The sequence below is a fragment of the Microtus oregoni genome, unplaced genomic scaffold (genome assembly GCF_018167655.1).
Source record: "Microtus oregoni isolate MIOR12 unplaced genomic scaffold, Mior012 000007F_ref0000211, whole genome shotgun sequence".
NCBI classification, from domain to species: domain Eukaryota; kingdom Metazoa; phylum Chordata; class Mammalia; order Rodentia; family Cricetidae; genus Microtus; species Microtus oregoni.
The window spans coordinates 55,051,293-55,071,930 of NW_024543066.1; the positions used below are offsets into that span (position 1 = coordinate 55,051,293).

At 49.9% G+C, this 20,638-nt stretch overlaps 3 protein-coding genes across 4 annotated transcripts; all 3 read left to right on the plus strand.

The window, feature by feature from the left end:
• The first annotated feature begins 891 nt into the window (after positions 1-891).
• Positions 892-3,105, plus strand: S100a4 (S100 calcium binding protein A4). The gene is made up of 3 exons (XM_041656454.1): positions 892-912; positions 2,116-2,271; positions 2,817-3,105. The coding sequence occupies exons 2-3, from the start codon at positions 2,131-2,133 to the stop codon at positions 2,979-2,981; spliced, it is 306 nt and encodes a 101-aa protein (XP_041512388.1). The 5' UTR covers positions 892-912; positions 2,116-2,130; the 3' UTR covers positions 2,982-3,105.
• A 2,969-nt stretch (positions 3,106-6,074) lies between these two features.
• S100a5 (S100 calcium binding protein A5) lies at positions 6,075-8,295 on the plus strand. Its single transcript, XM_041655131.1, has 3 exons — positions 6,075-6,156; positions 6,376-6,526; positions 8,030-8,295. Exons 1-3 carry the CDS (start codon positions 6,128-6,130, stop codon positions 8,168-8,170), a joined length of 321 nt encoding a protein of 106 aa, XP_041511065.1. The 5' UTR covers positions 6,075-6,127; the 3' UTR covers positions 8,171-8,295.
• A 1,269-nt stretch (positions 8,296-9,564) lies between these two features.
• On the plus strand, positions 9,565-10,898 carry S100a6 (S100 calcium binding protein A6). Of its 2 annotated transcripts, none has more exons than XM_041656282.1 (3): positions 9,565-9,694; positions 10,233-10,391; positions 10,675-10,898. In XM_041656282.1, the coding sequence occupies exons 2-3, from the start codon at positions 10,254-10,256 to the stop codon at positions 10,804-10,806; spliced, it is 270 nt and encodes an 89-aa protein (XP_041512216.1). In that variant the 5' UTR covers positions 9,565-9,694; positions 10,233-10,253; the 3' UTR covers positions 10,807-10,898. The 2 variants fall into 2 exon arrangements, with proteins under 2 accessions (XP_041512216.1, XP_041512215.1); XM_041656281.1 differs by having other exon boundaries at positions 9,574-9,699.
• Positions 10,899-20,638: the final 9,740 nt, after the last annotated feature.

Sequence of the window (20,638 nt, forward strand, 5' to 3'; positions counted from 1 at the left end):
AGGGCAGGAGGCTCTCTGGGAGGAGGGTGTGGCTGTGGCTGTGGGTGTGGGGATAGGAGACCAGGGAGCAGCAGTAATAGGATTAGGACCTCCCAGCCAGGGAGAGAGGCTTTGTATTTATTGGACGGGGAGGGGATACTTTGAGTCAGTTCCCATCTCTAAAACCACAGTCCCTAGGGCCCCAAATCCCTGTTCTGACCCTCACTCAATCCCCATGTTTGTACCCATCCTTGGAGATTAATCCTGACTCCCCATTTTATCTAAGTTGCCTCTAACTCTCTTCTCCAAGTTGAGAGTTCAACCCTGAATGCTCCCATCACCCCTGACACCCACACTGGACCTTCTGCCCACCCGTGAGCTCACTGCTAACTCCATCACGACCCACTTCAGACCTGGGGTGGTCCCGAGGCCCCTCCTGACTTGCCAGTCTTCACTCTGGGTCTTACTGACCGTGACAGAGATGTTCAGGCTTGAGAGAAGGGCTGACTGGCTGGGGTCACCTCCTACCTCAGGGGCCACACATTTCCAGGGAAGTTTCCCACCTCTTGCCCATCACTTCTCCATCTCCTTTCCTGTGGCCCACATCCCTTGCCCAGGTTGCCCTGTCTCAAAGTTTCCTAAAACTTTGGCTGAGCTGAGGTTACTGGGTGGGATCAACACCATTCCAATCTATTGTGCCATGGGGGCTCTCTCACTGCTTGCCTGTGCCTGCTGCGGAGCAGGAAACTTGGCTCCCAGGCTGGGCTGTGGAGGGGGCTGTGACATTTACTACATCAACCAACAGCAGAAGCATGGTATCCGTGCTCCCCCCATCCCCTGCATGGGCAGGGCCTGCCTGGCTGTGTATAAATAGGGCAGACATTTGGGCTCTCCCCAAACCTCTCTGTTCATCACTTCCTCTCCCCGGGTCTGGTGAGTTGTGTTAGTCTGATAGCAGTGTTAGCCGGTGGCAGAGGCAGGGGCTGGGACAGGAGAAAGGGAGGCTTCTGGGGAGACAGATGTTTTAATAGATCCAGATGAGAGATTCTGATGTGGAGGCTCATGTGTGTGTGTGTGTTGCACAAGAATGAAAACAAAACAAAATAAACAGAGAGAGAGAGAGAGAGAGAGAGAGAGAGAGAGAGAGAGAGAATAGCTGGCATTTGAGCTCTCAGGAGTTTTTGAGCTGCCGAGGCTTACCTGTGTTGTTTCTACAGTGTCTGTTCATGTTTGGGAGATGTGATAGGTACCTTGACTGGTGTTTGCTGGGCCATTCAAGTCAGCGTGTGCAGGAAGCAGTGCAGGAAGCAAAGTAAAGGACCTGTTGGCTTTTTTTTCTTTCCGTTTAAATTACAGTTGTTTATTTGTGTTCATGTGTGCAAGGGTTGAGGATGGGGGCTCATGCCAAGGTGCACTTGTGGAAGTCAGAGAGCAACTGTGGGAGTCAGTCTGCTCTTTCTGCTGTGTGGGCTCTGGGCACCAAACTCAGCTCATCAAACTTGGTGCCAAGCACCTCTCCCCATTAAGCCACCTCTCCAGCACCCACCTGTAGGCTTTTATCTTCAGAGTATGTTTGTGTTCATATTAGTGCCCTATGGACTTATAGCACCCCAGGACAAGAAAACCTGCTTTCCCCCCTTCCCCCTGTGCCCTGCCTTTGCCACTTCAGCTCGCTCCTCCCTAAGCTGGTCACTAGGCAGCTGGTTTTTTCTGCTGTAGGTCCCTGGGCAGGCAGCCAGCAGCCGCGCCCAGTGTTGGAGGGAGAGAAGAATGGTCAGAGACTGGAGCTTGTGGTTGAGCTGAATGAGGGATGGAAACTGTTGTGTTGAGGCCAGGCCCGAGGGAGGCCCCAAAAGCTGATGGCACGAATCTTGAGAGCTTGTGCAGCAGTCTCTGCATGTTTTGGGGCCCAGAGCATACACGGCTATCTCTCCATCAGTGGGTCCCCTGGGAGTGAGGGCAGTCCCCTGAAGTGCTCTCAGAGGGTAGGACAGAATGAAACACTTAAAATGGGGGCAGAACACGTCTATAACCTGGGTGCGGTGCAGCGCCACCCCGTGCAGCGCCACATAGCCAGTTCTTGATACCCTGTTGGTGTGGGTCGGCCAAGGCTGCCTTTGTGTCTCCTGCCCCTAGGTCTCAGTTGGCATCATGGCATACCCCTTGGAACAGGCCCTGGACATGATGGTGTCTACCTTCCACAAATACTCGGGCAAAGAGGGGGATAAGTTCAAGCTTAACAAGTCCGAACTGAAGGAGCTTCTGACCAGGGAGCTGCCCAGCTTCCTGGGGGTGAGTGGGTCCTGTCCCCCAGGAGGAGGATGGGGCTCTCGTGGGTGCTAGTCTAGCTACAGCTGGTACATATCTCTAGGGTGGGGAGATGGAGGCCAGAGAGCTTGCTCTTTGTGCTTGGGGTAGAACCACAGCGAACCATCTCCCTCTCGCTAGTCCTTAGCTGAGAGGAGGCTTAGGATGAACACAATTGAAGAGGCAGTGGAAAACCAGAACCAGACCTAAGGCAGACAGCGTCTGAAGCCCAAGCCTAGATCAGGACTGTTGGCCACAGAAACTGAGATTCTGTGTGTGAGGAAGCAACTGTGGAGGCCACAAATACCTATAGGTCCTCCCCTCCTAACACCTTGTGTTAGCTGTTGCTAATGAGATAGTCAAAACAGGCATGGGGAAGGTGTGGTCCTACCCTTTCCCCGTGAATCCAAGAAGCATCCTCCTCTATATAGCTTAGCCCCAAAGCTGCCAAGGAGTTCCCGGAGGCTTTCTCGAGCTCCTCAGATATCTAGCTTGGGTTTGGCTTCTAACTGTGCCTCTTCTACCTCCAGAAAAGGACGGATGAAGCTGGATTCCAGAAGCTGATGAGCAACCTGGACAGCAACAGGGATAACGAGATAGACTTTCAGGAGTACTGCATCTTCCTCTCCTGCATTGCCATGATGTGCAATGAATTCTTTGAAGGCTGCCCAGATAAACAGCCCCGGAAGAAGTGAAAACTCCTCAGATGGAGTGTGGGGGTGTGGTCTGCCAGGGGGCCTCTTCCCTGGTGGCTCTGAGCATAGTGCCTTACTCTGGCTTCTTCTGCGCACAATGCTGAGCAAGTTTAATAAAGAGTTTTGAAACTATGAGCAGTTGCTGAAGAGACTGGAGATGGTGGGTTGGGGGCTGAGGGAGGGTACGTCACAGGGTGGTGGTGGGGACTCCTGGGAGTTGAGCTGAAGCTTGGTAGGAATAAAACTAGAAAAGGTTGGGGAGGGGTAGAGTGCCTGACTTCCCGTGCATGCAAGTGTGTGTGTCTATGTGTGTGTGCACATACGTACAACAAAGCAAACTCTGGGAACCCTGAAGGCAGAAGCCACCAGAGCCTTGGCTTGAAAGGCTCCAGATGTGGGAAGTTAGCCAGCCCACCACCCTCCTTCCTCTCTCCAGAACTGCCTCTGGGCTCAAACTGAAGTTGGGACGGGATTGAAGGTCACATCTGCTACTGGTTGGAGTCTGGAGGGAAGACAAGGGGCCTGAGTCACAAGGAGGGAGTCCCGAGGCCAGAGAATGACGGGGAAGTGGACTGGCACCCTTCCCTGACACTTAGAGTCCAGGTCCTGCCCTGTTACCCACTCCAGCTCATTGGTTTCAAAGAGTGGGTTGATCCTTCTCTGTCCATGACTGGATGAAGAAGGGCAGTATAGAGGGGCCATTTGTGGTAGTATAACATCCCCCCTCTCTCTCTGAGAAGAGGTCCTAGCCAGCTTCCCAAGTTCTGAGATTAGAGATGTATGCTACCATGGCTGATTGAAATAGTTGTTCTCTCACAAACTGGGCCTCTGCTCTAAAGGACTGTGGGACAAGAACTACTACTATTAAGAATCATGTTGCTTGGAGGAGGGCAAGGGAGAAGGAGTTGATGGGGAGGTGGCCATAGTTTTAGAGATGTTATTTTGGCCATATTATCTGATAAAGAAAACCGAAATCCCCGTCTCCTCACTCCCTCATGGCTAGAATATGAGGCAAATGTTGCTTCCCTTCAGAGTAGGCTTAGGCCAATGGCTTCAGAGTGCAGAGACTGGGGACTGAGATTAGATGCCAAGCCCTGGCCTGGGTGATATGGTGACACTTAGGGAGAGGTACCCACAAGCTGCCCCAAGGCTGACAGGTTTGCTTCTCAGCCTTCCCTGCTCATGACACGGTGCTTTCCTCTCCAGCCTCAGAGGACTGGGTAGGTGACTCAGATGTTCCCTTGGAGTTCGACCACAGAGACCTCGGTCCAGGCTAAGCCCGTCTTCACTTTTTCGCACCCCTAGTCAATCTGCTCATCTTCCATGGGACTGTGCTCCCCGGAGCTTCCTCCTGCATCACTCTCTACTTTTGGAAACTGCCGTTGCCTGGAGACAAGTCCCAGCTGTATCGCTAGTGTAGTAGCTGTGGTGGGAGGCAAAGGGGGCAGTGGGCGGACGTAGGCAGGCTAAAGTGGGATTTCAGCCGGCTGAGGGGCTGTGCCCCTAACCAAATTCTGTTATTAGAATACAGGAAACACACCTCAAACCCTATGCCATGCATGACTATGTCTTACCCCCGAGCCTCTCCCTCAGTCTCAATCCAGCCCTGAGCCTTCCTTTGAACCTCTTCTTCAACCCTGGATTCTTAGTCCTTCAATCCAGGAGTCTCCAATGATTATTTCCCACTTCTTACTTCATGTTAGCTAGTGGTTTTAGCTGACTGTCCTTGGCAGGAAATATCTTTCTTCACTTGCCCCTCCCAAGATGGGTCCTTTCTGCTCTTGGAATAGAATGGAGCTGGAGGATCTCACTGCGGAAAGTAGCCTAGGATATGGGGAGGTATACCCTGTGTTTGGTCCACACTTGCTGCTGTTTCTTTTCTGGAGAGTCTAGCTTAGCTTTTTTGGCCCATTGCTTCACCAGATGGTGAGGTTTAGTAGGAAACATGGATTCTGGTATGGAAAATATGTACGTCATGGTGAACTCCAGAGAGGATTTCCTTCAACCTTTTCTGAATTCCGCATATCTCGGATCCCTTCTCATTGGCCCTGCCCTCCCGCTTCTCCTGGGCACTGGGGACGAGGGAATAAAAGCTGAGAGCCCTGGTAGGGAGGCTGTGGCTGCAGCCTAGACTCTCCGGGTTCTCTCTGCCTTGGTGAGTCCTTCCTCCGGTAGACCTCCTTCATTTCTGCTGGGCCAGCCTGGGCAAGCGAGAGTGTGACAAGACGTGGAAACCTCCAGAAGGAAGGCCTGGCCTTGCAAGTGGGAGCATGCTCAGGGAGGAGGGCAGAGTGCTTGGAACTGTGACTGTAAGGATTTGCTGAGAACCCAACCCGAGGAGCAAGAAAGCTGAGGCAGGAGGATCACGAGTTTTTGAGTAGTCATCTTTGATACCTTGTGAGACACTGAGGAGGGAGGAAGGCAGGGTGGGGGAGTAGCCTGTGCGCCCAGACTCAGCCAGATGTTCCTACAGATGCTCTGAGTCCCTCCCTTGCCTTGAACTGTGGTCTGACTGAGCCTCCATGGGGTGGGAGGAGCTGAGAGTCTGGGTGGCAAGAGAGGAATGATGGGTTCAGTCCAGTTCAAGAACTTCTTGAGTTTGGAGGTAGGAGTCAGCAATTTCTCCCTACCCTCCTAATCAGCCCAGGGTTCTCCGCAGGATCTACAGAAGCCCCAGTTCTGTGGGCACTGTTTCTTTCCTCTTAAAGGGGAAGTGGTTTTTCAGTCTAAGTCCCACAAGCTTTAGCTGTCTGCTCTTTTGGTTATGCTGGCAGAATCGAGGCCATCATTCACACCCAACCTCTGGAGCCATATCTCTTGCCTGACCCTGCCCTTGTCAGGCTGTGGGGGATGCTCTCTGGGCACTAGGCTGCAGGTCACTGGGCAAGTCTAGCCACCTCTCTCCTGCTTCCTGCTGAGATCTTATCTCCCACTTTCAACCCCAATCCACTCTGGCCCCTGGACTTCTTTTTGCCCCCCCTCCCCACCACAGTGAGACACTCCTTCATCTCTAGTGACTCAGAGGCTCAGAAGGGAGGGTGACTAGGTGGGAACGGTGGCTGGAAAGGCAGAGCCTAAATTGCAGGGGGAAAAGAAAAGTCCTGACTCCTTCATCTGCTGTAGCAGTTCTTTGAAAAGGCTGACCTATGCCCTCTGGCGAGCACCTCTTGATCAGGGAAGCCTCTTTGGGACTGGACACCCTCACTGCTTCGGCTGTCTCAGTATTTGTCATGGCTCTCATTACAAGCTATCTGTATATACAGGGGTCTTCTTGCTGGTGGAGTTTGGTCTCACTGTGGGCTCCTGTCAATGGTGGTTTGCAAGAGGGCTTTTGTATATGACTGGAGCGAGTCTAGCTTCTCCAGGGCCGTGATCGTCTCTTCTCCCACTCCAGAGCGCGCATCGTGATGGAGACTCCTCTTGAGAAGGCCCTGACCACCATGGTCACCACTTTCCATAAATATTCAGGGAGAGAGGGGAGCAAGCTGACCCTGAGCAGGAAGGAACTGAAGGAACTGATCAAGACAGAGTTGAGTCTCGCAGAGGTAGGTGGCAGTTCTCATAGGCTCCACTACATGTTCTGAGCGCCCGTCCAAGGGATGCCCACCTACTGCAGGGCACTCCAGCCTAAGCAAGGGCTGAGGCAGAGGAAGAGATGGGCATCTCTGCTACCGAGGCTCTAGCCCTCTGTGCTGGAAAACAGGCAAAGGAGTGAACCTGGGGCACACCACTGCCTGTGTGAGGCTTTGCGATCAGGTAGAGGAAATTTGACCATGGCTTCCATAGCCTGTGTTAGGGATCTTGAGGCTCTGAGAGATGTGGGGTGCCAGGTTTGGCTGTGCACAATTCAAGGATAGGGATTCTTCTCGAATCTCGAATCTGCCTGACACAGACAAGGTCCTAAGAGATATTGTCAGGTCAACTAACATGTTAATTTACGAACATGGGGTAGGAAGGAGAGAGCGTTGATTCCAATTCCACGGACATGATAGGAGTGATGGCTGGCTAATCTGAAGGTCTATGAGATAGAGTAACGTTGAGAACTTGTCCATTGAGGCTGAGCTGGAATTCCAGGCCAGGTCCCTGCACCAACCTCCTATGTATCTTTACAATAAAGTCCAGAATCCCATTGTTCCCTATGGAGAAGGTTCCTGGGCAGGAATGAAGCAGGTGCCACGTTCCCTAAGCCTATTTGTGGCTTCCCCAAGGCATGTGAAGATTACCATGGCATATACATTTTCTTTTCTTTTAGAGATAAGGTTTCTCTGTGTAGCCTTTGTTGTCCTGGAACTCGTTCTGCTGTTCTGGACCAGGCTGGCCTCCATCTCTCAGAGATCCACCTGCCTCTACTGCCTGAGTGCCACCATGCCTGGTCTGGCAAAAATATTCAATACCAGAAGCCGCTCAGCTATCCTGAATTTAATGAAGGTAGAAGGAAGGACCGCTGGTCCATCAGGTGCTAATTACTGGGGGGCAGGGCCCCAGAGGAGGAACCTAATCTGGGGACCAGGATCATGTTACAGAGAGGCAGTTTCCAGCATCCTGGGTATCAACATCCGGTATCCTAGGGAGACCTGGAACTAAGTGCAGCAAAGGGAGAGAGCAGGGTCTGCCCACTTCCACTTCCTTGCTCCACCCTAAGGCTCTGTCTTAAACAAGAGCATTCAAGGTGCAGGGACCAAACTGAGAGGACATCTGGTGCCAGGCTGGGGCTGGAGAAATGCTGGCTTTTCAGCTCCAGTGTACTGATCTACAGAGAAGAATCTAGTGACGTCTGGGTTCTTTCCCAGCTTGGCCTTACAATACGGACAGGCTAAGCCTGGGACTTGGATGAGGCTCAGGGCTAGGGAGCCAGGACTCAAGCTGTTTTTAGTAGGTATTGGTATGAATTATGATTCTAATTTCTGTGGATGGAAGGATGTCCCAGAGGCAAAGGCTAGGTAGGGAGCCATTCAGCCTCCTTTGGAATCATTGGTGTCAGGTCCTGTGGTAAGGGTGTGGGTTGGGGCCGAGCAGCTGAACAGTCTCTGCCCCCTGGACCCTTGCAGAAGATGAAGGAGAGCAGCATCGATAACCTGATGAAGAGCCTGGACAAGAACAGTGACCAGGAGATCGACTTCAAGGAGTACTCCGTGTTCCTCACCACGCTATGCATGGCCTACAATGACTTCTTCCTAGAGGACAAGTAATCAGGCTCCTCCCTATCCTCACCTGCAGTGCCTTGCTCTGCTCCCTGCAGCCTCTTTAACTGCCCCTCTTACACCCTGGCTCTTCCCTTTCTCACAGATGGATTCTTCCAGTAGAGAAATAAAGCCTTTTCCCCTTTCCTTGTGGTGGTCTTGAAGTGATCTATTTCCGTTGGCGGAGGCAGGGGAGAACAGAAATTTTGAACCATTCAGGTCACACACAAGTGGCCTTTAAGTGTGAGTGTGTGTGTGTTGGGGGGGCTTTCACCCCACTCCACGGGCCGTCCTTGTCCTGGCTTTGTTCCGCAGTATCAAATAACAAAGCTGGCCCAGGCAATGGCGTGCTTCCCCAGGCAGCAAAGATGCAGAGGAATCGATGAGAAAAAGCACTTAGGGAGCGAGGAGGCCAGAGCGATGGTCGGTGCTGGTCGGCGGCTGTCAGAGCAGCTCAGTGTTTGGGGAGGCCGTGCTGGCAGCCCTAGTAAAAGCGGAGGCAGGGACTTAGCACCCTTCCCACTGAGTGACTTCAGGAGGCTAATCTCCCCCTCGCCCAACTTCCTCTTTTCAAGACTTGTCTTCAGAAAAAAAAAGGTTCAAAAACTTTTCACTTAAGATGAGTAGCTAAGCACGCTCGCTGGGCTTGGCTCCATTGTGGGCACATCAATGCCTAAGCTGCTCAAGGATGACATTCCCGGCAGTGAGCAAGAGGAAGTGAGTGTTAGACAGAAATTAATTGGTGGTGGGGGATGGTGTCCGAAATCCTTTGCTGTGTTCCTCCCCTTTTTCTGAGCCCAAGTTGGCTCAAAATTCTGCCTCGTGGGATCAACCTATTGAACTATATCCCCTTAGACTATCAGAAAACACAGATATTTACATTACGATTCATAACAGTAGCAAAATTACAGTTATGAAGCAGCAGCGAAAATAATTTTATGATTGAGAGAGGTCACCATAACATGAGGAACTGCATTAAAGGGTCGCAGCATTAGGAAGGTTAAGAACCACTGGTCTAGGGTATCCACCCTAGCTGTCCGCATGACTTTGAGAAAGCCGGTCTTAGTCCTAGCAGACCACTGGCTGCGTCCCCCTCCTTTACCTGGAGCTGACCTTGTCACTAGAGGGCGACAGCCTCAGTGAGGTTCCCACTCCCCCTCACACGGATGCTAATTTTAGGGACGCATTGTGCTCTGGCTGGCAGAAAGCCCAGCATACCTGCCAGAGTCACACGTCACGTGCCAGAAGGGCAAATTGAACTATGGAAATTAGGAAAAACTCGAAGTCTCCGGTTTGCGCTGGTCTCTTGGAACAGGGTCACTAGGCTCCCTCAGGCCGCTCCCAGTCCGGGCAGAGGCGTGGAAAACTGAGGGGGACTGGGGGTGTGTTCTGCTGGCCTCAGGCGCAGGGTGGGGCTCGGGGCGGGTCGGCACTCCTTGGGCGCGCCTCCCGGATGCTGGCCGCTATAAGGCCAGCCGGACCGCGACACAGTCCATCCCCCTCGGCCACTCCTTTGGCTTTTCGCTGTCTACGGTGCGGTGAGCTCTCGCTGGGGTAGCCCTAGGTCCTTCTAGGGTCGGCGTGCTCCTGGGCTGGGTGTCCAGCCACTTCCGGCCATAGTCAGCCACTACGGGCTCCGCGGGTGGTCTGCACTGGGATCTAAGTCTGTCGAGTCTGGGGGAGACAGGGAAAGCCAGGAAACCCCGAGGCTAAGGCATCCCTTTGGGGCGGCTCCCCGACACTGCTCTTCTGGGGTGCGGGAGGGTTTGTCCTGGGTGTGTCATTGTCATCGCAGTGTGTGGCCCTGTCAGGAGGTGCCCAGAGGCATCCTCCATCCCTTCCTCTGCTCAGCCATATTCTCCAGTTCTCCTGGAAGCGCTGGAGGACAGTGTTCAGACACCTCAAAGCCGGTTCCACCCTGGCACCCCTAAGCCCCAGTTGCGCTAGGCTGCCACCTGTGTTGGCCAGAGGCTAGCTGGTTCAGGCAGGTAGTTAGGTAGTCACCGGGCTTACAGGATGGTGAGAGAAGTCTTTGCTAGCAGAGGTACTGACTAGCCCCTGTTTCAAACAGCTTCTAGCCCAGTGGTCAATTATGGCATGCCCCCTGGATCAGGCCATTGGCCTGCTCGTGGCCATCTTCCACAAGTACTCTGGCAAGGAAGGCGACAAGCAAACCTTGAGCAAGAAGGAGCTGAAGGAGCTCATCCAGAAGGAGCTCACCATCGGCTCTGTGAGTAACCCTTGCCCGGGTCCCTCCTCTCACCTCCGTACATGCTAGTGGCCTTTGCACACAGTTCCCGTCTTACTTCCCTTGGAGAGAAGCCTGCTTGCTCCCAGCCTGCTGTTCTATCCCCTGAGGGAGGAGCAGGGGCTGAGGAGAAGTAGGTTGAGGTAAATACAAGTTTGGTGACTAAGAACAGAAACACTTGACTGAGCAAGGGCTTCCAGGGAAGGGTAAGGAGTCTAGGGCGCTGCCCACCACTGAACATGGACTTCTCCTTCTAATGTATCAGAAGCTGCAGGATGCTGAGATCGCAAGGCTGATGGATGACCTGGACCGCAACAAGGACCAGGAAGTAAACTTCCAGGAGTATGTCACCTTCCTGGGGGCCTTGGCTATGATTTACAATGAAGCTCTCAAATAAAATGGGAAGGCAGAGATGCCCTCTGGAGGCCTATCTCAATCAAATCCATTGGTGGGGAATTGTACAATAAATATTTGTTTTTCTTATGTCTACTCATGTGTTCTGGCTCCCCACTGATTTCTAGCTGCTTCCTGGCTTGCTGCTGGGGGCTCACCATGGGCCAGCTGAGTCACAATTAATGACCTACCCGGAGAAGGCCCGTTAGCTCACTAGGAGCCTCTATGGGCACTGAAAAGATGGCCCCTCTAGGCAAAGCCACCTTAAACAAAGGCTCAATCATTTCCAGAAGAGAGGATCTGGGGTGTGGCATGGAGTTAGGGACCACTAGAAGCAGGGCAACAATGCTCCCAGTTGGCTCCTGGAAGACATGCTTTGGTCGGGTGTGGTTAGTGGGGAAGTCTTAGATGGGCCCTGATGCTGGGCAATCCACCTTTTCACTGTGTGTTTGTGTGGTATCTGTGAGGGAGGGGTGACCAAGGACACAGGATGACTGAGTTTTCTGCAGACTGCCTGTGTTTCTGTTGGAGGCGAGGCACACTTTAGGAGTCTGTCCCTACTTTCACTTACGGGGCCCTTGTTGTTGGGTGGTGACCCGAGGAGCTGGCAGCTCCATGGACGTGTGACTCACGAGGTGCTCACAAACAGGGCAGAGTTGGGGTCCTTAGACATGCCAGATGCAGCTTCAGGCCTTTCTGCCAATATTGACCCAGCCTGTCCCTGCAGAATGACTCATGGGGCCACTCCCCTGGAACCCAGCTGAGCCCTCAATCCCTGTCAGAGCTATTGTCTACTGTGTACATTAAGACTTAAATCATAGGAGGGGGAAATCTGTGATATGTCTGTTTGTCACGGAGACAGTATTTGCTAATATTCCTCCCCACAAGGCCTAATCCAATTTGGGCAACCAACACCTTGGCCAAAACTTGAGGGAAAAAGATCTTGACTTTATGTGGAGACCATAGACGGTTTCTCTTCTTATCTTCCGCCTTTTCCAGCCAACCGTATGGCATTAAGTGGACTTTCCTTGCATCCAGTGACATTTCTTGAAAACCTTCCTTCTCTAGTAGCCTCTTGGTCTCACCGTACTGTTAGGCAGTGAGAGGGTCCCAGGGCAGAGCTCGCCCTACACTGTTGGCTCTATTTGGTGGCTCTGGAAAATTACGCCTTAGGTCTTCGCCCACACCCAGTTGTTGACTCTTTGGGGTGCGGAGTGATCGCCCTCTTGTGGACAGAGAACAGGTTGCCGATAGGAAAGCAGATTTGGGGTGGAGGCTGGGAAGGGGGCACCCAGAAAAGGGAAAAAGGTGTTTAGTGGGGAGCGGGAGAAAAATCTAGCTGGTATTTGAGCTCCTGAGGAAGAAGCAAGGGAGATGAGGCTGGGGATGGGAGCCAAAGCTTAGCAAGACTGGGCTGTTCGAGGGGAGACAGAATTAGTTATTCAGGGAACGCCAAGGTGGGAGCATGCTTTAGCTTCTAGCAACCAATTCGATTTCATTCGAGGCACATTTGTTACAAGCAAGTCAAGGAAGGGACGGTTTCTGTAAAAACGGGAACCAGAGGCTGTTTCTTCAGATCCCTTCGCAGGTTACAAGACCGAGACAGCCAGGAGCCAGCGAGGCCTCTGGAGGAGGAGTTGTCTCGGGGCTCAGAGGCTGGTGGTGGAAGATGCTTGGTTCCTCAGGAGGCCAACAGGCTGTGTGTGTGTGTGTGTGTGTGTGTGTGTGTGTGTGTGTCAAAGCTGGAGAGAAACAGAAGGTGCAGAGTCCAAAGCTAAAGAGGAGCGGAAGGTGCAGAGTCCTTCTGCTAAATAAGACTTCACCTCCCTGGTGTGGTGGTGCACCTCTTTAATGCCAGAGATAGATGTATTGCTGTTGAGTTCCGGGCTGGCCTGGTCTACAGAGCGAATAGCAGGCCAGTCAGGACTGCATAGTGAGATCCAGTATTAATGAAAAAAGGGGGAGGAGCTTAAACAAAACAAAACAAAACAAAGTGAAATAAAACAAATAATAAAGTTTTGTCTGTGTTGGGGATGTAGTTTGAATTGAGAAGTGAAGAGGTATTTATGCGGGAAATTTTGGTGATTGCGGCAGGTGGGGCGTAGAATTGGGTGTGGTCAGATGTAGACCATTTTCTTTTTCTTGTTTTTTTTTTTAAATTTTTAAAAATTAATTTTTTCCCCCCCGAGACAGGGTTTCACTGTACCTTTGGAGCCTGTAGACCAGGCTGGCCTTGAACTCACAGAGAGTCTCTTGCCTCTGCCTCCTGAGTGCTGGGATTAAAGGCGTGTGCCACACTACCCAGCCTAGACTGACTACTTTCATTTGTCCGGATGATTTCAAATTGGCCCTTGAACATGGTCTCGGTTCCTAGGAAGGGGGTGGAGCGGGGGACTCACAGAAGCCCCAAGACTCCTGAAGGTTGGTGGGAGGGAGTGGCCCTGCTACCCCTCTTCCGGTGACCAAGGCCCTGTTCTTTCCTTCCCCTTCCTACGTGGCAGTAATGCCATAATCTAGTCATTCTTACGCCCTTGAAGCTTTACCGGCAGCATTTGTTTCCACAAACTGGGCTGCCCCCCAGGTTGGAGTTTGGGGTGAGACTGACTCGGGCCGCATTGTTTGTCTTCTGCCAAGCATGGCGGAGACTGGCAGGAAAGCCGCGGCACTTCCCACAGTGTTGGTGACATACAACACTCGCGTTTGTACAAGGTGTGGTCCCATCTCCAGAACTGTGTGTAGTGTGTGTTACTAACCCCATTCGAATGTAAGGACAGAGCGGCGGGACCACAGGAGTTCTGGGAGGGGCTGAGCTCTCCTGATTCCAGGCCAGCTCATTTCCGCCTTTCTCTGCTGCTTCCAGATTCAATTTCACTATTTTTTCTCATATCTTTCTTTTAAATGTTCTACATTTAATATGTAAACATCTTACAGATGACACTTAAAATATAAATATTGCAACACAAAACGTCCAAGTTAAGAAACACACATTTATTTGTCTGAGATGAGGTAAAGGCATTTTTGTCTAGCCTGATGACCTGCATTAAATTCCTAGAGTTCACGTGGTGGAAGGAGAGTGCACACAGGCATGTGAATACAGAAATGAATAAACGTAATATAACAAAAAAGAGAAACAGGCTCGGAGAGATGCACAGCAGAGGCCTGGGACTGGGTTCCCAGCACCCACAGGGAGCAGCTCGCACCAGCCTGAGCTCCAGAGCCAAGGGATCTGATGCCCCCTTCTGGCCACTGCATGCACATGCACTCAATTGCACATATTTTTCCTCCAACAAATAAACACACCTGATTAAAAAATAAACTTAAATCTTTAAAAGAGAGAAGCACTGTAGCAGATACAGAGTTTGGTTAATTTGTTCGAGTGGCTCAAAGAGCCAGAGAGACACCATTTATGCACTGTTTACTAGGGATATAAAAAAGAAGCAGAGCATCAACCAGATGGAAAAGATGCGGATGCCAGGCCTGTAAGGAGGAGTAAGGCACACACCTGCCCTCCTTGGGTGCCCCACACTCACAGATTCTCTATACATTCAGCCATCTGAGCCCTCTCATTTATTTTATTTTATTTAGAGTCTCATGTAGCCCCAGAGCCCTTAGCTTGGCTATGTAGTTGAGGCTGGCTTTGTTTGAATCCTCGATGCCCCTCCCTTTCCCTTCTAAGTGTTGGGATTACAGGTACATGTCACTATACCTGGCTTGAGCCTGATCTTTTTAGTTTATTTGTGGGAGTTTCATTAGGAAGCACGAATGATTACATCCCTAGCCACCGACAAAGTTTGCCTGCAGTCCTGGAAGGTAGCAGGTGGGGGTGAAAGTGTCAATCATTTAACATCTGGGTCTAGTGAGGGCTGCTATTGCTCCAATGACACACCATGACCAAAAGCAAGTTGGGCAGGAGAAGGTTTATTTGGCTTTGGCTTCCGCATTGTAGTTAGTCTGCTACTGAAGGAAGCCAGGGCAACAATGCAAGCAGGGCAGGAACCTGGAGGTAGGAGCTGATGCAGAGGCCATGGAGGGGTGCTGCTTACTGGCTTGCTCATCATGACCTACACAGCCTGCTTTCTTATAGAACCCAGGACCACCAGCCCAGGACTGGGCCCTACCCCCATCAGTGACTAATTAAAATGCCACCCTTTTGAGACAGGGTTTCTCTGTGTAACCACTCTGGCCATCATGAAACTCACTCTGTAGACCAGGCTGGCCTTGAACTCACAGAGATCTGCCTGCCTCTGCCTCCTGAGTGCTGGGATTAAAGACCTTCATCACCAATTTCTCGCTATAGCTCAGTCTTATGGGGTTATTTTCTCAGTTGAGGTTCCCTCCTCTCAGATGACTCTAGCTTGTGTCAAGTTGACATAAAACTAGCCTGTACATATACAAAAACTTCCTTATCACTCTGTAGATTCCGAAGGTTCTAGAAGCCATGTGCCTGGAAGGAGAGGAAGAGAATATACACATTTCACAATGTCACAGTATCGCTTTTTCTGACTTTCTTTTCCTTTTTGTCAACTGATCTATTTCAGTGCCAATACAACACATCCTGGCATACCTTACAATAATCTTTGAGATCTGCTAAAGCAAATCTCCCACTTGTTTCTTTTTCTGCAGGATATTTTATCTATTATTGGCCTCTACTTTAAGATATACCCTTTAGGGGAGTGGAGAGATGGTTAAGAGTCTCCTTGCCATTATTATGGTGAGTTTGGGTTCTGTGCCCAGTACTACATGGTGGCTCACAAAGGCCTGAAGCTCCAGTTCCAGGAGGAGATGACGCCATCTTCTGGCCTCCGTGAGCACTGCATGCATGTGGTGCACTTACCCACATGCCAGCAAAGCACCAATATACATAATACAAAAATAGGTAAGCCAGGTGTGGTGGCACAGCCCCTTAATCTAGCACTCAGAAGGAAGAGGCAGGTAGAACTCTGTGAGTTCCAGTCTATTTGAGGCTATGCAGGGAGACCTTGTCTCAAAACCAAACCAAAGCAAACCAAACCAAACCCAAACACCCTCCCTAAGTAAATAAATATGAAAAAATATATATTTTAGTGTGGAATGTTCGAATTTTGATTGGCATTGCGTTGATTCTGTAGAGCAAATTTTGGAGAATATTGATTCTTCAAATACATGGACGTGATTTATCTCTCTTTTTTATTTGTTTTTTGAGAGAGTGTTTCTCTGTGTAGCCCTGGCTATCTTGGAACTAGTTCTGTAGATCATGCTGGCCTCAAACTCAAGAGATATGTCTGTCTCTGCCTTTCAAGTGCTTGAATTAAAGGTGTGTGCTACCATGCCTGACTTATCTCTTCATTTTAAAGGAATATCTTCAGTACCTTTGAATGACATGTTATCCAATCTAATCTATAAGAACTTGTATTAGCTTTTCATTACTATAACAAAAGAAGTGAGACAGTCAACTTAAGAAGAGAGGTTTCTTTTGGTTCTCAGTTTTGAAGACTTAGATCCACGGTAGGTTGGCCCTATTGCTCCTGGGCCTGTGACAAGAGAGTGTATTGTAATGGGAGCATGTGGGGAAACCACTTGCCTCATGATTTAGATGTGAAAAAGAGGAGGGGGCGGGGCCTCAATATTCCCTTTAAGGGTATATTCCCATCGATGAGAAGAATTCTCACTAGATTCTTTATTTCCCCTGTGTGTGTGTGTGTGTGTGTGTGTGTGTGTGTGTGTGTGTGTGTTAGGCAAGCATTCCACCACTGAGCTGGACCCTAAAGTGAAAACCTTGGGTTTAAAAATATTTATTTATTTATTTGTCCTCCACCAAGTTTGTCCCTGTGCACACAACCTGCTCTGGGTCCCTAGGATAATCCCAAGGTCACTGCCACTGCTAGTGTTCCACACTCCCAGGAGTCAAGCCCCACCAAGCCCTGCCATTCTTGGCTTGTGTCCAGCGAAACCTCCAAATGCTCTTTGCTAGTGCTCCTGCCTTCTTCCTGCCCCCCATTCCCCTGCAATCCACTAAGGTTATGGAGGTTCTCACCAGCAGCTGGTAGAACTTGCCTCAGCTCAGCAGGGTCGTGAAGGGTCTCACCAGCAGCTGGTAGAACTTGCCTCAGCCCACCAGGGTTATGGAGGGTCTCACCAGCAGCTGGTAGAACTTGCCTTAGCCCACCAGGGTTATGGAGGGTCTCACCAGCAGCCGGTAGAACTTGCCTCAGCCCACCAGGGTTGTGGAGGGTCTCACCAGCAGCTGGTAGAACTTGCCTCAGCCTACCCTCCTCAGGCTCCAGATGTCCTTGTTGTCACGGCCTTCAAGGACCCACCTTTTGAAAGTCCTCCCAAGCTCTTCCTCACCCTCCGCCTGGAAACTCGACTTTCAAACTCCATTAGAGCGTCAAGCTTTTTAAGAGGAAGCTGCTGCGTAGAGAAGCCAGAGGTGCCAGGAGAGGCTGCTCTCATTGACTGCTAATGGCGGCGTGAATGGCTATTACTGTGCGGGAAAGGACTACAGCAAGAGCTACTTCAATTAAATATACATGTGCCCAGCACCCAGCAACTTCACTCCTGGGATCCATATCATCGAAATAAAAGCATCATTCCTTAAAGATGCAAATATATCAACCCTTCAGTGAAATTATTAATTGCTTTCAGTGGAAAACCATGAAGCAGGCAAGGGCTCTGCAACAAGGGAGTTAGCAGATGAATCGTGGTGCTTCTCAAAACAGTACTTATATTTAGGAAGCATTCAGAGTCTGGTGTGGTGGCACAAGCTTGTAGTCTCAGTACTCAAGAGGTAGAGGCAGGAGGACTTCTACAACTGTGAGGCCATTCTGGATTTTACTGTGAGTTCAGGGCCAGTCTGATAGATATCTACAACCCCCACCTCAGAAGCCAGGTGGTCCCACCCCTCCTAGGTAGACCTTGGGGAGGTACCGGCATCATCGGTACTTGTGAAGGGGGGGAAATGTTGGGCCCAGGGCAGCTTTCTCAGGTCAACTTGGCACACACCTGCTAAGATGAGTTCTATAGATCAGCAGGAAGGTAGACCTGAGTGTCAGTTTACCCTAGGGCATTGCTAGTTCTTAGACTCCCTCCTGTTCCCATTTCACCCTGGGACCTCTTCCTTGCCTTTGCAGGAGCCAGTATTTACAGCTAGATATAAACTTGTTCTGTGTTTACCCTTGGAATGACTAATTCAGTTTATTTATTAGCTTTAATACAAAATCATTACAGAGTGTGGAGTTCTAGTCTTGTGAAAGCTACTAACTTATAGACTTAAAAAAAATACAAGTTAGTCGATCATCCTTAAAGTACCAATATGATTAGTTACAGGAATAAACCTTATTTAGTTCCCTGTATATGTTTTCAAAGTCAAACTTAAAGCAAGTAATAAAAAGACAAAGTTTGTCTAATCAGACATACCTAGGCAGCTCTCATACTTCAGAGATCTGCAGAATATAGCATTTAAAATAATGACTAAAAAGCTTATTATATTAGACAGAGACTCCGAGATCCTAGCAGTAACCCAAGGTCTCCAGAGAAGATCACAAGACACCATGATGTCTCCACCTGGATTGCAATGACGCTGACCACTGGGAAAGATGACCCCCAGTGCAACACCAACTGTCTAGACTGTGGATAAACAGCAGGACCCTGGAGAATGGATTGCACCACTTTTGCCTAGACAAAATAAGGTCAGTCTTTTCCATGTCCCTCTTCCACAGAAAAAGAAAAATGTTCACCTTGTGGCCCTGGCTGAGACAGTAAGACTGCTGTTTTAGATATTTCTGCCTCCAATGCTGTGGAGACCTGGGTATGACTAACTGTATATGGACTCTGGTCCCTGTCATTTTTAATAGATTTAGAAACAATTTGGTTTGTATTCAGATATACTTTTTTTATTCTTCTGAGATCTCTGATAGTATTAATGGCTGGGGCAGTTATAATGTCAGTTTAGCAGCAAAAGTTATCCAGATGAAAGTTCTTAAGCTTTGAGGGTTTAAAAATGACTTAAGATATAAAAAATGCTTCTAATTTCTCCCCACCCCACCCCCCGCCACCATGGTAGTTCTAATAAGCTAATAGAGCAATGACTACTTACTGTGTGGGTCACAAACTCAAATTTTAGACCTATTCTGGTTGCCATTTAAATATGAACTTAAAGGTGTTTCTCTTTGGGCCAAAGACATCTCTGTCCAAACCATACATGGTTTTCTGGACAGCAGAAAAATATGTTTCTAACAAATCTGAAGTTTTTGCTAGGACCCAAAGGTATGAGTCTATTCCTTCTGTTTACAGATACCTGTTATCTGCTCTTTTCTACAATATGAGTTTTTCTTTAAATAAATTTTAACTTCTGTTCCTAGTTTTTTTTTTTTCGAGACAGGGTTTCTCTGTGGCTTTGGAGCCTGTCCTGGAACTAGCTCTTGTAGACCAGGCTGGTCTCGAACTCACAGAGATCCGCCTGCCTCTGCCTCCCGAGTGCTGGGATTAAAGGCATGCGCCACCACCGCCCGGCTTCTGTTCCTAGTTTAAACTTATCTCAATAGGCTTCCACTTGGCTGGCAGATGCATCTTAGCATCAGTTGCTGACTCCAACCTGCTCTGGATGGTGGTGAACCCTGAACTTCCTGAACGCTGATGTGGACTAGTCCAGCTGATATGAACACTCCCTGTCCCTTCAATGGAGTCTGATGAGTGCCCCATTGCCTAAATGCTCCCCCCTGTGGCTAGCCTTTCAACCTGCTTGGGTAGGCCCAAGATAACAATGCCCCCATGTCAGCTTAAAGTAGTTGCAGAAAGTAGAACACATCATCCCATGCCCTCTGCCCAAAATAGGTTGAAAGGGGAAACTCCCTGGCATGGGGGACAAGATAACTACCTATAATGCCTATAAATATACTAGGTCCAGAGTTGTCAATTAATGGATTTATTAATTTAAGTAGCAGAATGCCTCCTTAAAACCAGAGGCAAGCAGGACCCAAGATTGGGTCCTGTCATCGATGCTTGTGAAGGGGGAAATGTGGGGGCGAGCCATGATAAGCTAAGAATGGGCAGGTCACCCAAAGGAAGTTCTTTACTTTACTTATCACCTGCCAGAGTAGAACTTGGTCATCAATAAATTTAATAAGAGGCCTGAGTCTCAGTAGTTTACCCCAAAGCAATACCTGGTTGCAGAAAGAACCACAAGCAGAGATTACCCAACCACCACTCAAGAACAGACCATTCAAAGGAAATGTCTAACATTCCAACCGCTGTAGATAGGATCACCTGCCAGTGCACATTCACCAGGACATCCCTAGACAAATGTCAGACAATCAGGGGTCTTAAATCTTAGAAACCCCTCACCCCAACCTTTACTACTATAAAACCCAATTCTAACTGAGCTCGGGGCTCTCCATTTATTCCAATATGTTGGACGTGCGGAGAGACAGATTTTGCAAACTTGATTAAAATAAAGGCTCTTTGCTCTTACATACAGGACTCAGTCTCCTTGTTGGCTTTTGGGGGGACTTTGTGGATTTGGCATAACAAGGGTGTGTGTGAGAAACTTGCTGTGGAGCTCTTCTTGAAGGTATGGTGGATGATCTGGGAGCATGGAGGGACCTGGGAGCCACTGGCCATTGCAGGGACATGTCCAAGGAGTTCTCCTAGTGCCCACACCTAGCTGTGCCCTTTCAGAGCCTGGGCAACTCATTTCTGTGCTCAGAAGAAGGAGGAGTGGTGAAGCTGAGGGCTTTTGCTCCCATCCTTCTTCCAGAGGAAGACACAAGCAAGACCCTCTTCTGCCGGATGGGGAGGGTCTCACATGGTGCTTCTGTCAGTGCCACCTCTCCTTCGTCTTCAAACCTAAAGCTCTGCGT

Bases quoted from the DNA above. Each gene is read 5' to 3' on its own strand.
- S100a4 (XM_041656454.1), top strand. From the start codon at position 2,131: ATGGCATACCCCTTGGAACAGGCCCTGGACATGATGGTGTCTACCTTC. The intron at 2,272-2,816 runs GTGAGTGGGTCC...TTCTACCTCCAG, and splicing joins AGCTGCCCAGCTTCCTGGGG to AAAAGGACGGATGAAGCTGG.
- S100a5 (XM_041655131.1), top strand. From the start codon at position 6,128: ATGCCCTCTGGCGAGCACCTCTTGATCAG. The intron at 6,157-6,375 runs GGAAGCCTCTTT...CTCCCACTCCAG, and splicing joins GGCGAGCACCTCTTGATCAG to AGCGCGCATCGTGATGGAGA. The intron at 6,527-8,029 runs GTAGGTGGCAGT...GGACCCTTGCAG, and splicing joins CAGAGTTGAGTCTCGCAGAG to AAGATGAAGGAGAGCAGCAT.
- S100a6 (XM_041656282.1), top strand. From the start codon at position 10,254: ATGGCATGCCCCCTGGATCAGGCCATTGGCCTGCTCGTGGCCATCTTC. The intron at 10,392-10,674 runs GTGAGTAACCCT...CTAATGTATCAG, and splicing joins AGGAGCTCACCATCGGCTCT to AAGCTGCAGGATGCTGAGAT.